At 33.0% G+C, this 19035-nt stretch overlaps 2 protein-coding genes across 3 annotated transcripts; one reads left to right on the forward strand and one right to left on the reverse strand.

Moving 5' to 3' along the window:
* Positions 1–596: 596 nt before the first annotated feature.
* On the reverse strand, positions 597–13897 carry LOC111687429. 2 transcript variants are annotated; one of them, XM_046953313.1, is made up of 5 exons: positions 13349–13897; positions 2771–9602; positions 2540–2698; positions 2096–2399; positions 597–1806 (listed from the first exon to the last, which is right to left on the reverse strand). In XM_046953313.1, the coding sequence occupies exons 1-5, from the start codon at positions 13456–13458 to the stop codon at positions 1796–1798; spliced, it is 7416 nt and encodes a 2471-aa protein (XP_046809269.1). In that variant the 5' UTR covers positions 13459–13897; the 3' UTR covers positions 597–1795. The 2 variants fall into 2 exon arrangements, with proteins under 2 accessions (XP_046809269.1, XP_046809268.1); XM_046953312.1 differs by having other exon boundaries at positions 597–2399.
* A 582-nt stretch (positions 13898–14479) lies between these two features.
* Positions 14480–16048, forward strand: LOC111687428 (ubiquitin carboxyl-terminal hydrolase isozyme L5). The gene is made up of 2 exons (XM_023449869.2): positions 14480–14688; positions 14769–16048. The coding sequence occupies exons 1-2, from the start codon at positions 14616–14618 to the stop codon at positions 15662–15664; spliced, it is 969 nt and encodes a 322-aa protein (XP_023305637.1). The 5' UTR covers positions 14480–14615; the 3' UTR covers positions 15665–16048.
* The last annotated feature ends 2987 nt before the right edge of the window (positions 16049–19035 follow it).

A 19035-nucleotide genomic window follows, 5' to 3' on the forward strand; every position in this document is an offset into this window, starting at 1 on the left:
ACCGTTTATCCTATTTTATTTTTTCTTTTGGTCATATTGCCTTGCTATTTTCACAAGCAGACTTACATTATTCTGCTTTGGCCTCTTCTTGTAAAGATAATGTTAGCAATATGCGAACGAAAGTGATTATAAGTTTACTTTGCGAATGGGAAGATGATATCTGGTTATAGTAAAAAGTCAGAGTTATTGCCTGAATAAATGAAGGCGGTTTATTTCAAAGTAGCCAATCGGAAGAAGGTCTTCCACGTGTCGTATAGGACGTCAATATTATTCAGCGTACCGCCTCGAAATTGTTACAAATACAGGACGAACTAAGGAGAATAGGTCGAAGTACAATACCCAGAAATTTCTGGATTTCTTGCTAAGAAAGAGCAAAGAAATCCTGCGTTGTTTGTTATACTGTAAATTGAAGACATGTACATGAAATAAAATTTTCCATTTTTACAACTTTGTATAGACATGCGTTCTAGCTCTGTTATGTTAACACTCGAACAGAGAACTGTTAACTTAACATGAGGTATGTAACTTGGGTACATATGAATGTATTTATGTTTATTGAGAAAAAAACTAATTGATATTTAATTTTAAATATTATATTTAAGAATTTTTATATTTGATTTTTATTGTTGCACATTTGTTAATATCTACATTCTATAATAATACATCGATATATATATTAATATATATAGATATGGAAATAAAGTTAACAAAAATATAATTAGTTGAAAAAATAAAAGATACAAATAATTATTATAAAACATAAGTAAATATCCATTTAAATAATGACAAAGTTATTGGTAAAAAAAAACAAAATACTTTTAGTAGTTTTAAAAACTACTCTTTTATTTTGTGTATAGATTATTGGAAAAAGAAATGAAAATGAAAAATATGTATATACTTGTATAAGGAATCCACATTAAAATATATAATATATTAGATCATTTCATTAAACAAATAAAATAAATTGAGGTCATTATAAAACTATGGTCTGCCATACATACTTATACAACTAGTTTTTTTCTTTTTTTTTATTATTATTATTTGTTTTACATTTTTTATTTAAGGATTAATACAAATCTAATTCTAGTTTATAATTCTAACAAATCAATATAGGCTTGGGTTGCAATTAATTTTCTTTTTAATTTTTTTTTAATTTTTGTATTTTAATTTAATGCAAAACTTTCAAACATTAAATATAAATTGAATTATCTTTGATGTCGAACAGTAGTTAATATGTATGTTATTTAAAAAAAATGAGAAGCTTATCTACCATATATTGTTTATTTTCTTTTTGTTATAGCTAATACATATTATTAAGTGTTTATTATTTAGCAAAAGAAATAAAATTTATTTTTCACTGTGATATAAAAAAAGAAGGAATTTCAAAATTTGCCATTATGTATATTAAAATTGCAATTTTTTTCATTTCTGGAATATTTATTATAGTTTTTTTGTTTGTATTCATACATTGAAATACATTATTTACAAGAACAAGGGTATGTAGTGTTAGATTGTTAGTTACAGTTAATCTAAGCAAAATTACAAGTCTATAATGTTAAAAAAACAAAAATAAATCAGAAAAAAAATGTATTAAATAAATTTCACCACCTTTTGAGATCGTTATCAAATTAATAAAAATAGTTCTCTTTTGAAAATATAAAATAAAAATCAGAATGTATTTCATTTCGAAGTAATTGTGAATTATTTTCACATGTTGTAAATCTGCTAACCGCTTTGGTCGATTTAAATATCGATTTTCATTTCTGCTCTAAATAATAAAAAGCATGTAAGAGTTTCACGTTCGGACTAAAATGTATAAGTTTATAGTAAAAAAAATTAACTCTTAATTTTATTCAGTTAAAATTTAAATTCACTATACATATGTTTGTATGTATATATAAATAAATAATTTCGCTTAGATCAACTGTAGTTTTAGAAAATTGTGAAGATTGTTTCGAGTTAACTTTTTTTTGTAAAGTTAAACTCATTTGCATTTTATTTGCAATGAGGAAATAAAATGCATTTTATAAAATTTTCTTTTTCTTTCTCTTTTTTGTGGAAAGTTTAGAATTATACAACTATTTTTGTTTCTTACCAGTTACTGCACGTTTTTGTTGTATTTTATCTTTCAGATTCTTAATGAGGTTCTCAATATCGTCGATATTATAGGCATAAATAAGCTTACATTGTTTGGCTTGTATGTTGCCATTATTGAGATTTTTCAAAGCATGTTGAAGGCAGTAAACGTTACCTTCATCAGTGCGCACCATTGAAATGTAAAGATTTGCACGGCAAAGATCACATTCGCTTTCAATGGATTTATGTGGAGGCTGTTGTTGTTTTTTACCTTTACCACTTTTTTCGTTCGCAACTTTTTCCGTTGAAGTTACACCAGCAGCCTAAAAATAAATTTATGTAATGTTAACTTTACAAAACTGTATCTCAATATTGACTTCATTTTTGCTAAATTAGCAACAACTCTAGTAAATATACTACAAAATACTACAACGTTTGTATGTGGTAATAAGAGAAAACTCACCTTAAGTTGCTCTCTGGCAGCAGTTTCTTTTTCAAATACCTCCTTAAGCATTGGTAGCATCTGTTGTAAGGTATCAGGAGTAACACGTTGGTCATAACCTAAGGCAAACAATAATTGTTCCAATGAGAACATAGCAGGTTCGCAGCTGTCATGGATGTCCTAAATGAAGTTAACAAACAATATTGTTTAAATAAAAATAATAATGGAGAATGATAACTCTTTATATCTTACTCTAAAGTCATCTTTAGCTAAATCTAGCCAAGACGATGTTGCGAAATAGACACTCTCCGATACCACATAACCAGTTGCTAAACTTGATGTATAGGCTCGGGGAAATACTACGATGAACTCTCCGGGTTTCTGTTCAATACGACAGAGCGACACACCACGGTCTGTAAGCATATGTGGAGGTACCATAACAGTATCACAGGGTAACCAAATGGTTTTATTTTGACAGTGCGTAGGAATGAGTGAGGTCAGAGCAGCCCTAAAGTTAGCACTTTGATCGTCTGGTATGCCGTACCAAAGCTTCGAGGCACCGGTATGCAAATATTCTATCCACGACAAACCGTGAGGGTCGCGATACCAACAACAGGCCGAGAAAAGCATTCCGACATGCAGTGTTGGTACGGTTACACCCATGACAGGTCCCAAAGAACGCAGCACTGAGCCAGTGTTATTTGTAAGCACTTTTAGATTCCAGGGGTGTCTGGCATAATTGGATCCTTTACCCTTCGGTCCGGGACTGGGAAAGCCGAAACCCCATCCAGAGGAATCTATTGAACCGGAATGTACACATACATGACTATCACGAACGGCCACATGGCGCCAAAACTCTGCTTCAACTTCATTAACGGTAGGCTCAGTATTCTTAAACCAGAGAGCCATTGTATTCCGTGCAATACGATAAAACTGACTCAATGGCATACTACGCCCCTTAACTATACATTCCATTGATACACCGTCGACTTCTTCTTCAGACTCTTCTTCGTCATTCTCCGATGACACATCGTCTTCTTCATTGGAAACACTTTCAGTGTTAACAAAGCGATCAGCGTTGCGTCTGGCGCGTGCTTCTCTTTTCGCCCAATCAGCTTCAACTTCATCGAAAAGTTTTTGCCGCTCGGCTGGCGAGAGTGTATCATATGGAAGCAAGTATTTGCAATAAATGTCATCTAATTTGGTCACGCGATCCTGCGCCAGCTTAGGAATGCACATTTCTTCAGCAACTCGGGCCCATTTTTTCTTCTCAATAACCTCCTTCAGACCACCCAGCTCTTGGACGGTGTGATATAGGCGTGGTAAATCTACTTCCATACCACCTATCCAGGGTGGATGATTCATCACTATGCTTTGAGTGGCTAAGTACTTTTTAATTGCACTTAACTCTTTTGCACTAGGACCCCATCGGTGTAATAATTTATGCACATATTGATTGTAGGCCGTGAAGCGCATTTCGTCGGATATGCGACATTCAGGTTTAAAGGAAGCTGGTGGTATAATCTTGCAGATGCCAAATCTAGCAGCAATGGGCGTGATACGCTCTATAAATTCAATGGGATCTGCAAACTCCTTCTCAGAGGGCCGGAAAATAGGAGCTTCCACCATTTGTGTGGGGTCATCGTGACGAGGGAAGGCTGTGTTATTAGCCATTTTTATGGGAGTGTCGTCTTTAAACTTTTTATTCGAACTATGGCCACCTGTACCGCTGCCAGAAGCACCTGCAGCAGCTGCTGCTGCAGCATTGCGCGATTTAACTGAGCCGGAAAACAGAGAAGAATTCGAATTGACACGTTGTAAAGCACCGCTGCCACCACCTCCGCCAGCAGATGTAGATGGACCTTGAACAGCTGAATCTCCTTTAAATCGTGGTTGCACAGTTCCAATTGGTACATTCTTTAAACTATTCGAACATGAGTTTGTGGCCGCTGCTGCTGCGGCTGAAGTAGATGCACCTGATACTTTCTTGTCGCTCGTCATTAAGTTTTTTACGATATCTGAGACGTTCATAGTATCTGGCAGTGGTTTAGTGTTAGATCCCATTTGAGCCTTAGTCACAAGCGTAGCATGCATAATAACTTTTTGATTGGGACCATCGGGTCCTTCACGGCCCAATTTGACAGCCACTCCCTGAATTCCACCGTCACCATCACCACCAGTACCAACGCCTTGTAATGGTATGTAGAATGTATGGCCATCCCCTGAATCTGATTCAGCGTCATTTGCCGGTGGCTTTGGTTCACTCTGAATGTTTTTCTTTCCACCTTTTCCTCCCTTTGTAGCCTTTGTTGTAGTTTTATCGCCATCAAGGCTTACTTTAACCAATTTTGTTTTTTCCGATGGACTTAAAGTCAATGAAACTGAACTTGTTTGAGAATTACCTCCAGCTAATTCTTTATTGGCAATTTCAGCAACAGCTGCAGCATTTCGCTTTGGTTTCGTGGGTGGAGTACGCTGCACTGCAGTTGGCGTTGTATTAATACCATTATCGACATGCGAGTCCTTTCTGCTCTGTCGTCTGTACGTTGGAGGTTTGTTCGATTTCTCCTGGTCTTCTGCGTCGTCTTTATCGAATGAATAAATTGATTTTTCATTCTCGACGGAAAATGCGGTGCCATAAGTTGTTGTCGCGCGTTTATGACTTGTAGTAGTTGATATTTTAAGGTCCGTGTTTTCCTGCTGCTGAAGTTGCTGCTGCTGTTTTGGAGTTTGTTTCTGCTGATAAACCGGTGTACGCTTAGGAGTGCGATTAATAGAGTTTGATGTTGAATTAGTGTTACCAACTTCTGGAGGATTTACAGAATCGTTTTGATTCACATTTGTTGACTTTTCCTCTACGACCACCTCAGGCGCTGCCTTTTTACGATTTTGTTTGTTAGAAGTGGCTGTTGTTGTTGGAGTTGTGACTGGAGATGATGGAGTTTTCTTCTGATTCAAAGATTTTTGGTTGGAATTTTGTTTAGCAACTGTCAAGGATTTATTTGTTGTAGTTGAAGCAGTTTCCTTCTCAGCAGATTTGCTTTGTTTTGCCTCGTTTGTTGATGTTTTGGTGGTAGGTTTATCTTCTTTAGCCTTTTTCTCATTCTTTTTCTCGGATTTATCTGACTGTGTAAGTTTTTCGTCCACATCTAAACTTCCTGGATCTGGCGACTGTTTGTTGGCCGATGTTTTGTCGAATATCAAATTCATTACCGCGGAAGTCTTCTCCATCTCCTCATCTAATCGGGGACTCGTAGATTCAATAGGTTTAATGTCTTCCTTTCTACTATTAATTGCACTGGTAGAAGCAACAACTGGGGTGGCTTTAAGAGAAGGTCCTTTAGCAGACCAAGCACTTTCACTTTTACCCAAATCACGTGTGGCTTTTGATGATGAACTAAATGACGTGCTTTCCTTGTCATCTCGAGTTGGTGGTGGTGTTGAACTGAAGTTGTTTGGTCTTAAGTCTGAATCAAAATCATCATCAAGATCATCTTGAATTTCATCAGGATTCGAAGAACACTCAATTAGCCATTTATGTATTTGTTCGTGTGTCATATTCACTTTAGCTTTTCGTCTCTCCTTTCCAGATAGTTGATCACCAATATAACTCTCCGTTGGAACTACGGGACCTAGGACAGGTTTATGAATTGAACCGCATTTTCCCAAAGTACACTTTGTATTATCGGGACCAGAACTCTGGGCCAAACTCACACTGGCAATACCAAATATTTTTCCAGATTCTTCCTTGCTTGGCATTAAATTAGCCGCCAGTATACTTCCGATTTCGTCCTTCAAGGGATCATTGCTAACCTGCCCGGCAACTGATGTTGATGCTGCCGGATTATTTCCCATAAAGTTCATGTTGCTGGATATCAACGTTTTAGGACTCATTGCTACATTCGGAGCCGAAAGGGACGAGTTCTTCAATAGACCACTGCTTGAACCAGACATATCAAATTTCACTGGCGAAGGTGAGGGAAAAGCATTATTATTTCCAGTATTATTACCAGGTCGAGAAAGAGTATTTCGATCAAATTTAGGCGTTAAAAAGTTGGGATTAATTTTTGGCGAGGGATATGCCTCGATTGGTGGTGGATATGTAGTTGGAGGAGTTTGATATTTTATTGGCGACTGAGCAGTCATTTGTGATGGAGGAGTTGTCAGATGAGAAGTGACAGTATTTGAGGGAGGTGCCACAAGCGAGGGATTCTTTACAGATTGCACGGGAAATTGTGGTAAACTTGAAGTTGGCCGTATGTGCGATGAATGATAGTGGACTGGAGATTGTGGAACATACATGGGCGATTTTCCGAAATTTGTATTGATACCAGCTGCAATATTACCTGTGGGCGATGCAGGAGGGATGCCATATGTTGCTGGCACATTTAAAATCTTTGAAGTTGGTATGGGCGATTTCTTTTCAATACTTTTGAATGGTGATTGCGATGTAGGTGTAATCGGAGCTGGAGGCTGAATATTACATGTTATTGGTGAAGTAATGGTTGTCCCCATTATACCGCCAATTGTTGAAGATGTTGCTAATGCCGTGTTCGACGCACCACATGTCGTTACGGGTGCTGTTTGTGTTAATGGTGGAGTTAGTTGAGCTTGTATGGTATTTGTGGTGGTAATAGATTTGGTAGTTAATGGTAGCATAGAGAGACTGATTAATCCCCCGCCAGTTGAAACAGGAGGATTCACTGTTGGTAAAGTTGTTGGTGATAGGCACTCACCAACGCCCGCAGACTTTGGAGAATCCTCCTCATCTTTTTCTCCAGTTTTCACGTGCGCTTTTATTGCCAGAGGTTCATCATCAGAATCACTGAAACTTTTTTCTAGTTTACGTTTTGTTTCGTTAAGTTCTTCATTTAAGAGAAAGTCTTCATCATCCTCAGTGCCTGCTTTTGAGGGTTCTGTTTTGCTGTCTTTGACCTCAGATAAGTTTTCCGTGGATTGTGTCAATTTTGCAATAGCGCCTTTCTTTACGAGCATCCCTTCGATTTCTCGTTTTGGGGGCTGCACAAGTGATTGTATTTTTGGATTTTTAGGCGGCCGACCTCGACGACCTGTTGTCGATGGTTTTGATTCAGCAGCAACTACTGTTGAAACTGGAGCTGCTGTGTGCTGAGGTACGTCTGCTGATTTCGACTGTTTCGGCGGTGGCGATCCTTTTCCTACTGACGTTGTATTTCGCTTTAGTTCATTTTCCATTTTTTCCATTTCACGGACATTTGGTCGATCGAAACTACTTAGAGAAATATCGTCATCATCGTCATCCGCCATTTGCAACCGATGTCCTATTATACCCATATAAATAGTAGCTGCTTCTTTTGTTTTACGCGATGGTCTCTGATTCCTTGTGGGACTGCCTTGATTATCTTCTGTCTCATTTTCAACAATATGTTCATTGCTTTCGGCTTTTGTTTTCTTACGAGACTGTCTTGCGTTAGTTGATTTTTTAGGGGAATGCGGGGTAGATTCCTTATCAATATCGTTTAAGACTTCATCATTTTCCTTCTTCTTCAAATTCTTTGCTGCTTGACCAACAGAACGCTTTCCCTTTGGTTTTGGGGATTCGTCTTCATTTGGCGGCATAATGCTTTCCGTAATCGCAGCTTCCTTTTTATCACTTTCACACAGCTGGGTTTTTATTTCTTCTTTTTCATTTATTTTATTGGTTTCTTCAATTATTTCTTTTTTTGGTGGAGGCTTTTTTCCACGAGAGTTTATTTTCTTGGGACTTGATTTATTCGATCCAGTCTTTTTTAATTTGATTGTTTTAGCCAAAGGTTGTTCATCGTCAGAAGAAAAATCAAACACATCTAATTGCGTTGGTTTGTTTTTATCATCACTGACAACCGGTTGTTTTGGTATAGTTTTCTCATCTTTATCGGTAGCTTTTGCTTTTAATGTTTCATTGACTTTATCAGTGGTATTGTCTGTTGATTTGACTTTAGTAACTTTCTCAACTGATTCTTCTACATCATCTTTTTTTATTTCATCCTGGGTGTCTTCATTATCTCTATGAGGAACCTTAACGGGCTCAAAAAATGCTCTTTGTCTAGTCATACGTCCAGATGGTTCTGGCGAAGGTATAAAAATTGGTGATTCCTTTTGTCTTGGACGTTTTACCGGGACTTTCTCTTTAATGTCAGATTTAACTGATTCTTCTTTTTCTGTCTCCTTGCTGCTCTCTGCTTCTTTTTTCTTATTGGTTGAAGTAGGCCTTCCTTTTCGTGATTTCCCTGTAGTTTCACTTTCTTTTGAAGGTGTTTCAGATTTTCTTTCTGAATTTACAGGAGTCTTTGTAATTTTTCGTTCTTTACCATCTACGTCCGAATTAAGAGCTTTGCTGTTTTCATCGACCGCCGAGAAGTATTCGTCATCTTCATCATCTGATAGATGATCAAGCATAACTTTTGATCCTTTTGTACTTGCACGATTTGATCGCCTTTTTGAAGTCTCTGTAGAATTATTGCACTTTTCTTCGGTGTTACTGCGGTTACTGCGACGATTGCCATCAGCTACAACTTCTGCTCTTTTACGCACAGCGAAAGTGGGTACATCGTTGTCTTCTTCCTCATCCGCGACATTCCCTTCTGCAACTTTAACTTGTACTTTTTCGGGATTTTTATTTTGTTCTTCATTTTCAATGATCTTTGTTTGAGTTTCACCTTGCACGACTTCATCTTTTTTATTTGGCTCAATATCTTCTTCTTTAGCCGTAACATTCTCTTCTTTTTGTTTAGCATTCTTAGGTGGTCGGCCTTTCTTCCCTTTCTTCTTAATCACTGGTTTAATAGCCGGCTTTTTTGTGGGTCTTTCAGGTTCTTTACTTTTACCCTGATTAAGAAAATCTAAGTGTGGTGGCAAAGCCGAGGAACCACGAAAGCAGAGAAATGTTAAAAAATCTTCTGTCTTTGGCCGTTTATTAGGCAAAATCTCCGTTGGTGGCTCACGACTCTCTGATGAAGTACTTGGGCCAGTATTAGATGAGGATGAAGCTGCGATAATGGAACTATATGATGATTGCGGTGCACTTTGTCCCTGTGCAAACTTGCGTTGAGCTTGAACTTTAGTTCTGTGAAAATTAAAATAGAATATAGTTAAATGAGATATTATTGTTGAAGCTATTAAATTAGTAAATTACTTTATTAATAGAATTAATAAGAAGAACACATTTCCAAAGCAATTTTTTTATAATGTAAGTGAAAATTAATGGTATTTGTACAATAGGAACTCGATATTTATTTAAATGTTTTTAGATTTAAAGGCTACGAGCTGTCAAAGTCAAAATTTCTCAAAAAATAGCTTGTTGCAAACCAAAAATTCGATTTTATTTGAGGTACTGTAGTCGCACACCTCAACGCTTTAGTAAAGTTTCATTTACATATTGCTTTTATCATCAGAGCGAATCTTATGAGTTTTGATAAATGTGTGTGCCATCACTTACTGGAGATTTATTTGGTTAAAATCGTAAGTACGATTTTTATAATTATAATTTTACCAGTTAATCTACTTTCCCTCGAATTAATAAAAATGTTGTAATTTTAAAAATTTCACTTGAGAGACACACTTGTTTAATATTAAATTTAGAAGTCTAGAAAATATCGAGATGGTAATATTTTTTTAATTTCCTACTATAAAATCGGTGGGCAAATGTTTCAAATCTTATTCGCAAAAACAATACAAAATACATAGTTTTAAGATTTTTTTTATATATGTCGCCAGAAAGAATAAAGTGTGAAAATGACAAACTAAAATCATATATAGTTACTCTTATCACGAGATCCAATAAACAATTTGATTCATTACTTATCTATACATAAAAATATTGCAGCTTCTGACTAAATCATTACTTTTTATATAACTGTATCTTGAATTTGGAGACAATCTCCAGTTATTTTTGTTTCTATCTGCAGATTTTGGCCCGCTTAAGACTGCTTATGACTGATCACAAGCATTCAATAATTGTAATCTGATGACATCATTAATTCATGAACAATGTGGAAATTGCTGTTTTTTTTCCTTTGTTTATATAACTCTCGTCTGTTCTTTGTATGAAAATTTTCGTAAAAAAACTTTGCATTAAAATAATTTTGCAAATATATAATTACAAATTTTGAAGTTCTAATTATGTCTATAAGGTTTTGAAATAAGATCGTCGAAAAATATTATTGAAGAAACAAGTAATAATGTTTAGTACTACACCAATGAGTATATAAATATACAATTATTATATAAATACTCAATATGCCCTTTTCAGTTGTTGTATTTTTTTTATTGTTAGAGAAGAGTTTGGATGAAATCATGTTAATGTTTCCATATATATCTAGTTTATTAGTTTATTTATTTAACTCTGTCTATATGACGTCTAAATTTCCTACTATGTGAAGACGGCTCGTGTTGTTCCGATACCTAAATCTAAGGTTGTTAGTGGACCGGAAGATCTTAGGCCAATGTCTATACTTCCTGTACTTTCTAAAGTAATGGAACACCTTTTGAAGGACCAAAGATGTTACTTCAGGTTGATTATTTCATTCGCAACATGCATATCGGCTGGATTACACTACTACTTCTAGATTTTACTGATTTAATCAAAGATAATATTATAATACAATAATAAAATCTGTGTACTAATTTTATAAGATCTATCGAAGACATTCAATTCTTATACTCTTATACTTTCAGGTTTTAATTCACGTTCATTCTGGGACCGGTGTTGTTTAATATGTATGTTAATGATCTCCCTTCTCAAGTTAGTACGAGTATATGCAAAACCTTTCTGTATGCGGAGGATGTTGCCCTGCTTTTCAGTTGTAGTAATGATTTCAGTGACGTTTTACGTTATAATATAGACTTTTATCTTTGTATTATTATTTCTGAATGGACTGTTAATAATTATTTATCAATTAATTCTTTGAAAACGTAGGCGATTGCTTTCGGTCCGTTTAATAGATTTAATATAAATATTAGTTAGTTGAGCATATTAAATTCTTGGGAATTGTTTTGTATAAAAGGCTTGATTTTAGTTTACACATTCTTAATACATTTCCAGAATTTTACAACCATTACCGAAAATTATTGCTACAAATGTGGGAAAATTATATTGTGGAAATCGCGAAAGAAATGACAAATATATGTATGTATATAACCCTTCTTTCCAAAGTGAAAGACTGTAACGAATCATTTAACGGAATTCGTTACAATTCGATAAACTTGTGGATATAAGAATATTTAAAATGTCTCATATTTTTTACTTTGTCGAGGTATACATATTTGATGTTTGTTTTAAAAGTCAACCCAAAGGAGTACAAGACGCAAGAAGAAAGCATATTAAAAACATTTTACACTGATCAGTTCCTTTTTTTTTAATACGCACCCAAACAGCTCAAGAGCCATTAATCTTAAACTATGCATATGATAAATTTTTAATGTAAAATTTAATTTCTCTACTTTTAAATTATTTAATAGATTTTTAACATAATTAGCTCTTGTTATTTAATTTAAAATTTTTTTCGTTATCTCTAAAAATTGTCCAAAAATTATGATGAAATTTGGAATATTTCTTTTTTCTACATAGGAAAACAATAGAGAAATTTATCTACACTACTATGTACCTATGACTAATTGTTCAGGAAAACATTTTAAGGTAATTTCTGCCTATAGAATTACAACAGTAATATTATGGGACACATTTTGCATGCGGTAAACTATCGGGGCTTTCACCAGCAACTAATATATTACCACACCCGACTTTTGCAGAATGTTTGAAGATGCTAAATTTTCAGTGACAATGGAGCTTATTTTTTATTTATTAGTACAAATTGTAAGCTTTGACGGATATAATTTTCTTGTTAATAGGTAGAGTTAATATTTTTAATACCTATATTGTTAAAAATAATTTTTTTGAGAAAATAGAGTTGTACCTTAAAAGTACATAATTCCTTTAAACTAAATCATATTTTTAACTTTACTTCACATTTTTTCGTTCTTAAAAATTGCACCAGAAAGCAAGTCCAAAATTTTAAATATGTAGTAATAAAAAGAATTCTTAACGAAGCCGGTATTCATACAGAACAGGAAGAAAGTTAAATCATTAAAAATGGCATGATCCATGACATACAAGTTAATATCCTATAGAAACATCTTAACAAAATTATAAAAATTACAAAAATAGTTGTAAATAAAGAAATATTTGCTCCTTCATTTTAATATACTAATAAAAATTATTATTAAAAACCCTCTTATCTATTACAATTCAAATATCTTAAAATTACACTATTAAAATAATAGAAATTTGTGATTAACAATTAGTGAGAGATATACCTATAAAAAATTTAAATAAAAAACATTTACACAGTCATCTATATAAAAACAGTACCCACCCCCACTTTTTATATAAAAAATTAAAACGAAAACGAAAATAACCGAATAAATGCAACACTATTATACAAAAATAAAATAAAAATTAAATGCTTCAACGTCACCCATTCAAAATTAAATGAACTAAACTGAACTAACCTACTCGTATCGTATCAACAAACATCTCCCCACCATACAAAATGTTCTTTTTTCCACTACTACACTACGCTTTTAGCAAAGAGTCAGTCAGCCAGTCAGTCGATCGACAAACACCTTAACGTACTACGATTGATATATATGAGACACACAAACAACATCATGCACAGAGATATATCTACAGTGCGAAATGCGAATGAATTAAAACAACAAAAATAGTTTAACTGGAGTATTTTGTGTATTTAAGTGGTTGATGAAGAATTTATTAAGGTTGTTAAAAAGAAATTATAAAATTAACATTTTTACCTTTTGGGCATTTCTGGTGATGACTCTACAGCAGTAGAAGATTGTTGCTGTGGTGTCGCTGGTGGTGACGACTCCTTGCGCTTCCGCTTGGAGTCTTTGGAGACCACCATAATTAATTCCGTCGGTTCAACAATATTATAAACTTATGTATTTTAATTTTCTTTTTTGTGTTGAGTTTTGTATATATTTTCAATAGAATTATCTATTTATTTAAGTAAAACAATTTTTTGTTGAATTATCAATATGAAGCACAAAAAACTCCAATTACACACAAAACCACCACTTCCCAATAAAAATTTTCATTCGCAAAAAGTCTGTTCGCGTTGCAATCACAAATTTTCTCTTCATATTTTCGTCATTTAATTTTAGCACAATCGTATTAAATTTATAATTTTTAAATAATATACTGTTTATTAAAGTTTTTTATAACATTTTCACTTTACTTTATGTGCATTTAATAAGCAGAAAAATGTAAATTTTTGTACAATTTTTTCTCAATACGACAGCGAAATTTATTTTTCTTTTCATGGCGGACGCTACAGCATTGCCAGATTTAAAATATTAGTGAAAAGTGTTGTAGATTGACAAACATTTCTTAAAAAAGCAATGATTCTCAAACTGTACATGGGGTTACCCCACTGTGGGTTGTTGGTGCCAGACTAACAGAGTTTTTAGTTTGTGTAATTTTTTATGATTTTACAAAATCAAAAACAACATCAATATCTTAAGTAAAACGATTTCTACATTATATTTAAAAAAAATGTAGAAATCGCAATGAAAATGTTTCTTATGTGGGAATCATGTTTTGTTACGTATGAACATATACTTAAATGAATATTTAATATGTTAATTGTTAATTTATTATTTTAGAAATCGGTTATTACCTGACACTCATACTCAATAACTTCCATCATCCTTCTTCCTGAAAGTGTCATTATTATCATGTTTTTTTAGCAATAAATTTTAGATTACACGAGTTAGGAAGATTGAAAACTGTATTAAAAACGAATCGAACGTGAAGTGTTAAAAAACGTGAAGTGTTTCAAAAACACGAATGTGTGAACGTAGTAAAATATCGTTAAAAATTATACGATTTTAAGCCGTCGCCGAAATAATTTGTATCAGTCGATGCCGTTGTCACCATTTGTCGGCGAAGAGCTCTGTTTGTGAGATTGCAAATTTTTTGTGTTTGTAACGAATGAAGTATTTTACTTAAAATTATATTATTTGCAAAAGACTGTACACATAATTGTATAAATAATAAAAAATGGAAGGAGCTGGCAATTGGTGTTTGATTGAAAGTGATCCAGGAGTATTTACGGAATTAATTAAAGAATTTGGTAAGTGATTGCCTAAAACCGGCTTTCCTAAACAAGTTGTGCAAAATTGTTATTTTGTATACATTGTAAATTTATTTTAGGTTGTGAAGGAGCTCAAGTGGAGGAGATTTGGTCATTAGATGATGAAACCTTCAAAAAACTAGAACCCATACATGGACTTATTTTTTTGTTTAAATGGGTGCAAGATGATGAACCAGCCGGTTCTGTGGTTAAGGACAATCGTTTAGAAAAGATTTTCTTTGCTAAACAAGTTATCAATAATGCCTGTGCCACCCAAGCCATTTTGAGTATTTTGCTTAACTGCAAACATGAAGATATTAAACTAGGTGAAACCTTAACAAATTTCAAAGAATTCTGTCAATTCTTTGATCCTTATAACAAGGGTTTAACTTTAAGCAATGCATCACAAATTCGCACTGTCCATAATAGTTTTGCACGTCAAACACTCTTCGAACTTGATTCGAAAAATCAAAACAAGGATGAAGATATCTATCACTTCATAGGATATGTTCCAATTGATGGTCGTCTCTATGAATTGGATGGTTTAAAAGAGGGTCCCATTGATTTAGGCGCTATTGCTAGCGGGCAAAATTGGATTGATGTAGTACGTCCCATTATTGAGAAACGTATGAATAAGTACAGCGAAGGTGAGATACACTTTAATCTTATGGCCATAGTTTCTGATCGTCAGAGAATCTATCAACAACAAATCGATAAACTTCTTAAGGGCGGCGAAGAGGCCATGGAAACTGATGATGATCGTGAAACAGAGATAGCAAAGCTACGCTTCCTCGTGGATAATGAAGTAGAGAAACGTAAACGTTATCGCATCGAAAATGTTCGTCGCAAACACAACTATCTGCCCTTTATTGTGGAACTACTAAAAATGTTGGGTGAACGTGGTCAACTAATGCCCATTTACGAGAAAGCTAAACAACGTGCTATGGAACGTGAAGCTGCAAAGACCAAATCTTAAATACTTTTACCCAACTAGTATTTATTTAGAAATATATTGAAACCACACTTTTTTTTATTAAGTGTTTCTAGTTATAGTAGACCCGTTTAGTGGGTTGTTTCTTTTTCTACAATTATTTAGTCATTTAAAGAGCATTTGTAATGATTATAGTTGGGATTCTACCCTTTTTAATTAGAACTTCTTTATTAAATCTGTATTTAAAATTTATTTTGTCTAAGAAGTTTGTAAATCTTAAGAATATTTAACTGCCTGAAAAAATTAACATTGTACATCTAAAATCATTTTTGATAAATTATTTAACAAAATTGTTAAAATCTTTTTTTTTTTTTTGGTCAGCATTTCTGTATGAATTAATAAAGTACAACAATTATAAATGAAAGTAAATACACAGATTATTAATTACTGTCGACATTGTAGTTCTCAGTAAATAAGTGTACAAATCAGATAGTGTGTATCGGGTAGGTTAGTACTCCAGTCTGTCAGACAAGAGGTCGTGGATTAAACATAAATATCAGAAATACACACAGCAAAAACTTATTGAAGGATAAGCGGTTAAAATGCTAACATTAACCTTCACAATAGCAATTTAATCCAATAATCTCTATTCTGCATTTCAATTCGAATAGAAAATTTTCTGTTTGCCAATTTAAAAAAACGCAGTTACGATCGAAGTACTAAAAACATACTTACAATTCCGTTTTTAATTGCTCACTATTCTGCATTTAAATTTGAATAGAAATTTTCTCCGTTTAGCAAGGGATCCTGAACATAACTTCGTTTGCTCTCTTCGTATACACGAAGGTTCTTCCTGACCTTCGTTTCCTCATATAGACGGTGTTCTGAGGTTATTTGCATGTAGCCCGTTACAGTCCGTAGGGTAGCATTTTGGCAGCTTTGAATATTTCTCCACTGGGTATCACTCATCGATGGAGACCACACTGGAGCAGCATAATTGACCACTGACCGGCCAATTGTTTTATAAGTACCCATCAAGGTTTCTTTGTCCATTCCCCAAGTGCTGCCGGCTAGCGCTTTGAGGACCTTGATTCTACTTCGCGTAATTGCAGTGGCAACAACTACGAGGATACGTCAACTGTGTCTATTATTAATTTTCACAAAAAAAGAAAAGTTTTTTTTCATTTCTGTTAAAAACAAAAAAAGTATGTACTTACATAATATTGTATTTGTAAGTCATTACAAGACTCCGTCTGAGTACTGCAGACGATATGAAGTATCTTTGAAAAATACTTATAAGAAATTAATTTCATCGATCAGCGTGTTTGTACAATATTCATTTTTGTAGACATTTTGTGTTGTAAAGGTTGTTGTGATTATTGATAAAGAATATATAAGTACATATTTGATTGTTCCAGCACATTGGTATTGTGTATGGCGTATTATAGAGCATGGAGTCCGTTCTACATGAACCATTCTAAAAAAACATTAATCGTGTGTGGACTTGTTAACAAAATTATCCTTATTGTATTTTTTATACCCTACACCACTATAGTGGGGAGGGTATTATACGTTTGTGCTGACGTGTGTAACACATACAAATATTGGTCCAGTACCCACCTTAAAGTATACCGATCTATTCAGAATCATTTTTTGAGTCGATGTCCGCAAGGTACAGGCCGCAATTTTAAGATACTTTGATGAAATTTGGACCAAGCATGTTTTTTTTTTGGCACAGGGACGAAGCCTATTGAAAATGGTTGAAATCGGTCCATTATTTCACCCAACCCTTCATACAACTGTACCTCCTGATTTTGACTTTTTATGCCATAATTACCTCAAATATTCTATTATCCCTTTAAAAATTGGCACAAATAAGTTTTATATAAGTAAAAATGACACTGCAGATTTTCGTAATGATCGGGCCTTATTTGACCCTAGCCCCCATACGAACCCCTCTTCAAAAAATGTCTTAAACGTCTAAAATTGACTTGTAACCATTTGTATCAAAATGAAACTCAACAAAACTAACTGTTATTGAAAAATATATCCTTTTTCCCAAATTTACCGAGGATCGGCCCATATTTGACCTATATAAAGCCTTATTTAGAAAATGTTGTTTTTTTTATCAATAAATTGCTTAAATACTTTGGAATTAAGGTAAAACTCAACATAAAAGTTTCTTTATGAAAAATGAAAATTTTTAAATTACATATATAGGGTATTATATGGTCGGCCATGACCGACTATACTTTCATACTTGTTTCATTTAGCTTTTAAGTTCACAATTATATTTAATGTACTCGTATCTCCACAAAAAGCTGTAAAATTAAGTTCTAAAGTAGCCTTGATGACTCTCATAAATTTAATAATTGAAGGACCTCATATGACTCTCTAAAAAGCCTCCTTCAAAATTTGACTTAAATGTTCACAACTTATTTCAACAATAAATGACATATCTATCTATCTATCTATCTATCTATCTATCTATCTATCTATCTATCTATCTATCTATCTATCTATCTATCTATCTATCTATCTATCTATCTATCTATCTATCTATCTATCTATCTATCTATCTATCTATCTATCTATCTATCTATCTATCTATCTATCTATCTATCTATCTATCAACCGTCGAAATGACAAAATAAATTATAAACACAATTTTATATTGATTTTCTTTAGAATATTATTTGATTTATTTTTTTTGTAGATTGTTTAAATTATTATATGTATATTGTATGTATTTTTATATATAATTTTAATTCTTGTATTTATTGTTTGTTCTTATGTTTGAATGTGTATGATATATTTACATCATTTAAATATTTGATGAAATAAGCGTGAACAATCATTTAAGCAAATAGTAATTATTATTTATTTTATTCAATTAAATAAATATTTATTGAAAGAGGAGTAAAATAGTAAGTGATTCTACTTATTTCGTTTAATATTTAAATAATGTGAACATATTATGTAATGTATTTGAGTATGTATAAGATAAATGTTTGTATGTATACACAAAGTACATATTTAAATACAAATATATGTATTTGAAAATATGTCCGAATTGCATATAGAGTATTTATTTAATAATTTTTAAGTTTATTTAATTATTTGGTGTGTTTTTTTTTGTTTGTTTTGCTTAATTTATTACAATACTTGTACATATTTGAATGTACTAAATTTAATATTAATTTTGTATTTTTATTATTTTCAAAATTAGTTTTTATTTTAGTATGTATTTAATATCTAAAAAATTCATTATATATATACTGTATATATAATTATTTGTTTTATGTTTTTTTTTTATTTTGTTAATTTATTTTGCCAGTATTGTGTATATAGGAATATTATGTTAATCATTTGGTTGCTAGGTATTGATTTTATTATATATTCTTGATTCTTATTTT

The sequence above is a fragment of the Lucilia cuprina genome, chromosome 5 (genome assembly GCF_022045245.1).
Source record: "Lucilia cuprina isolate Lc7/37 chromosome 5, ASM2204524v1, whole genome shotgun sequence".
NCBI lineage: Eukaryota > Metazoa > Arthropoda > Insecta > Diptera > Calliphoridae > Lucilia > Lucilia cuprina.

Coding starts and splice junctions, on each gene's coding strand:
- LOC111687429 (XM_046953312.1), bottom strand. CDS start 13,458: ATGGTGGTCTCCAAAGACTCCAAGCGGAAGCGCAAGGAGTCGTCACCA. Junction 2,699..2,770: donor TAGCTAAAGATGACTTTAGA/GTAAGATATAAA, acceptor AACTTCATTTAG/GACATCCATGACAGCTGCGA. Junction 2,400..2,539: donor CTGCCAGAGAGCAACTTAAG/GTGAGTTTTCTC, acceptor ATTTATTTTTAG/GCTGCTGGTGTAACTTCAAC.
- LOC111687428 (XM_023449869.2), top strand. CDS start 14,616: ATGGAAGGAGCTGGCAATTGGTGTTTGATTGAAAGTGATCCAGGAGTA. Junction 14,689..14,768: donor GGAATTAATTAAAGAATTTG/GTAAGTGATTGC, acceptor AATTTATTTTAG/GTTGTGAAGGAGCTCAAGTG.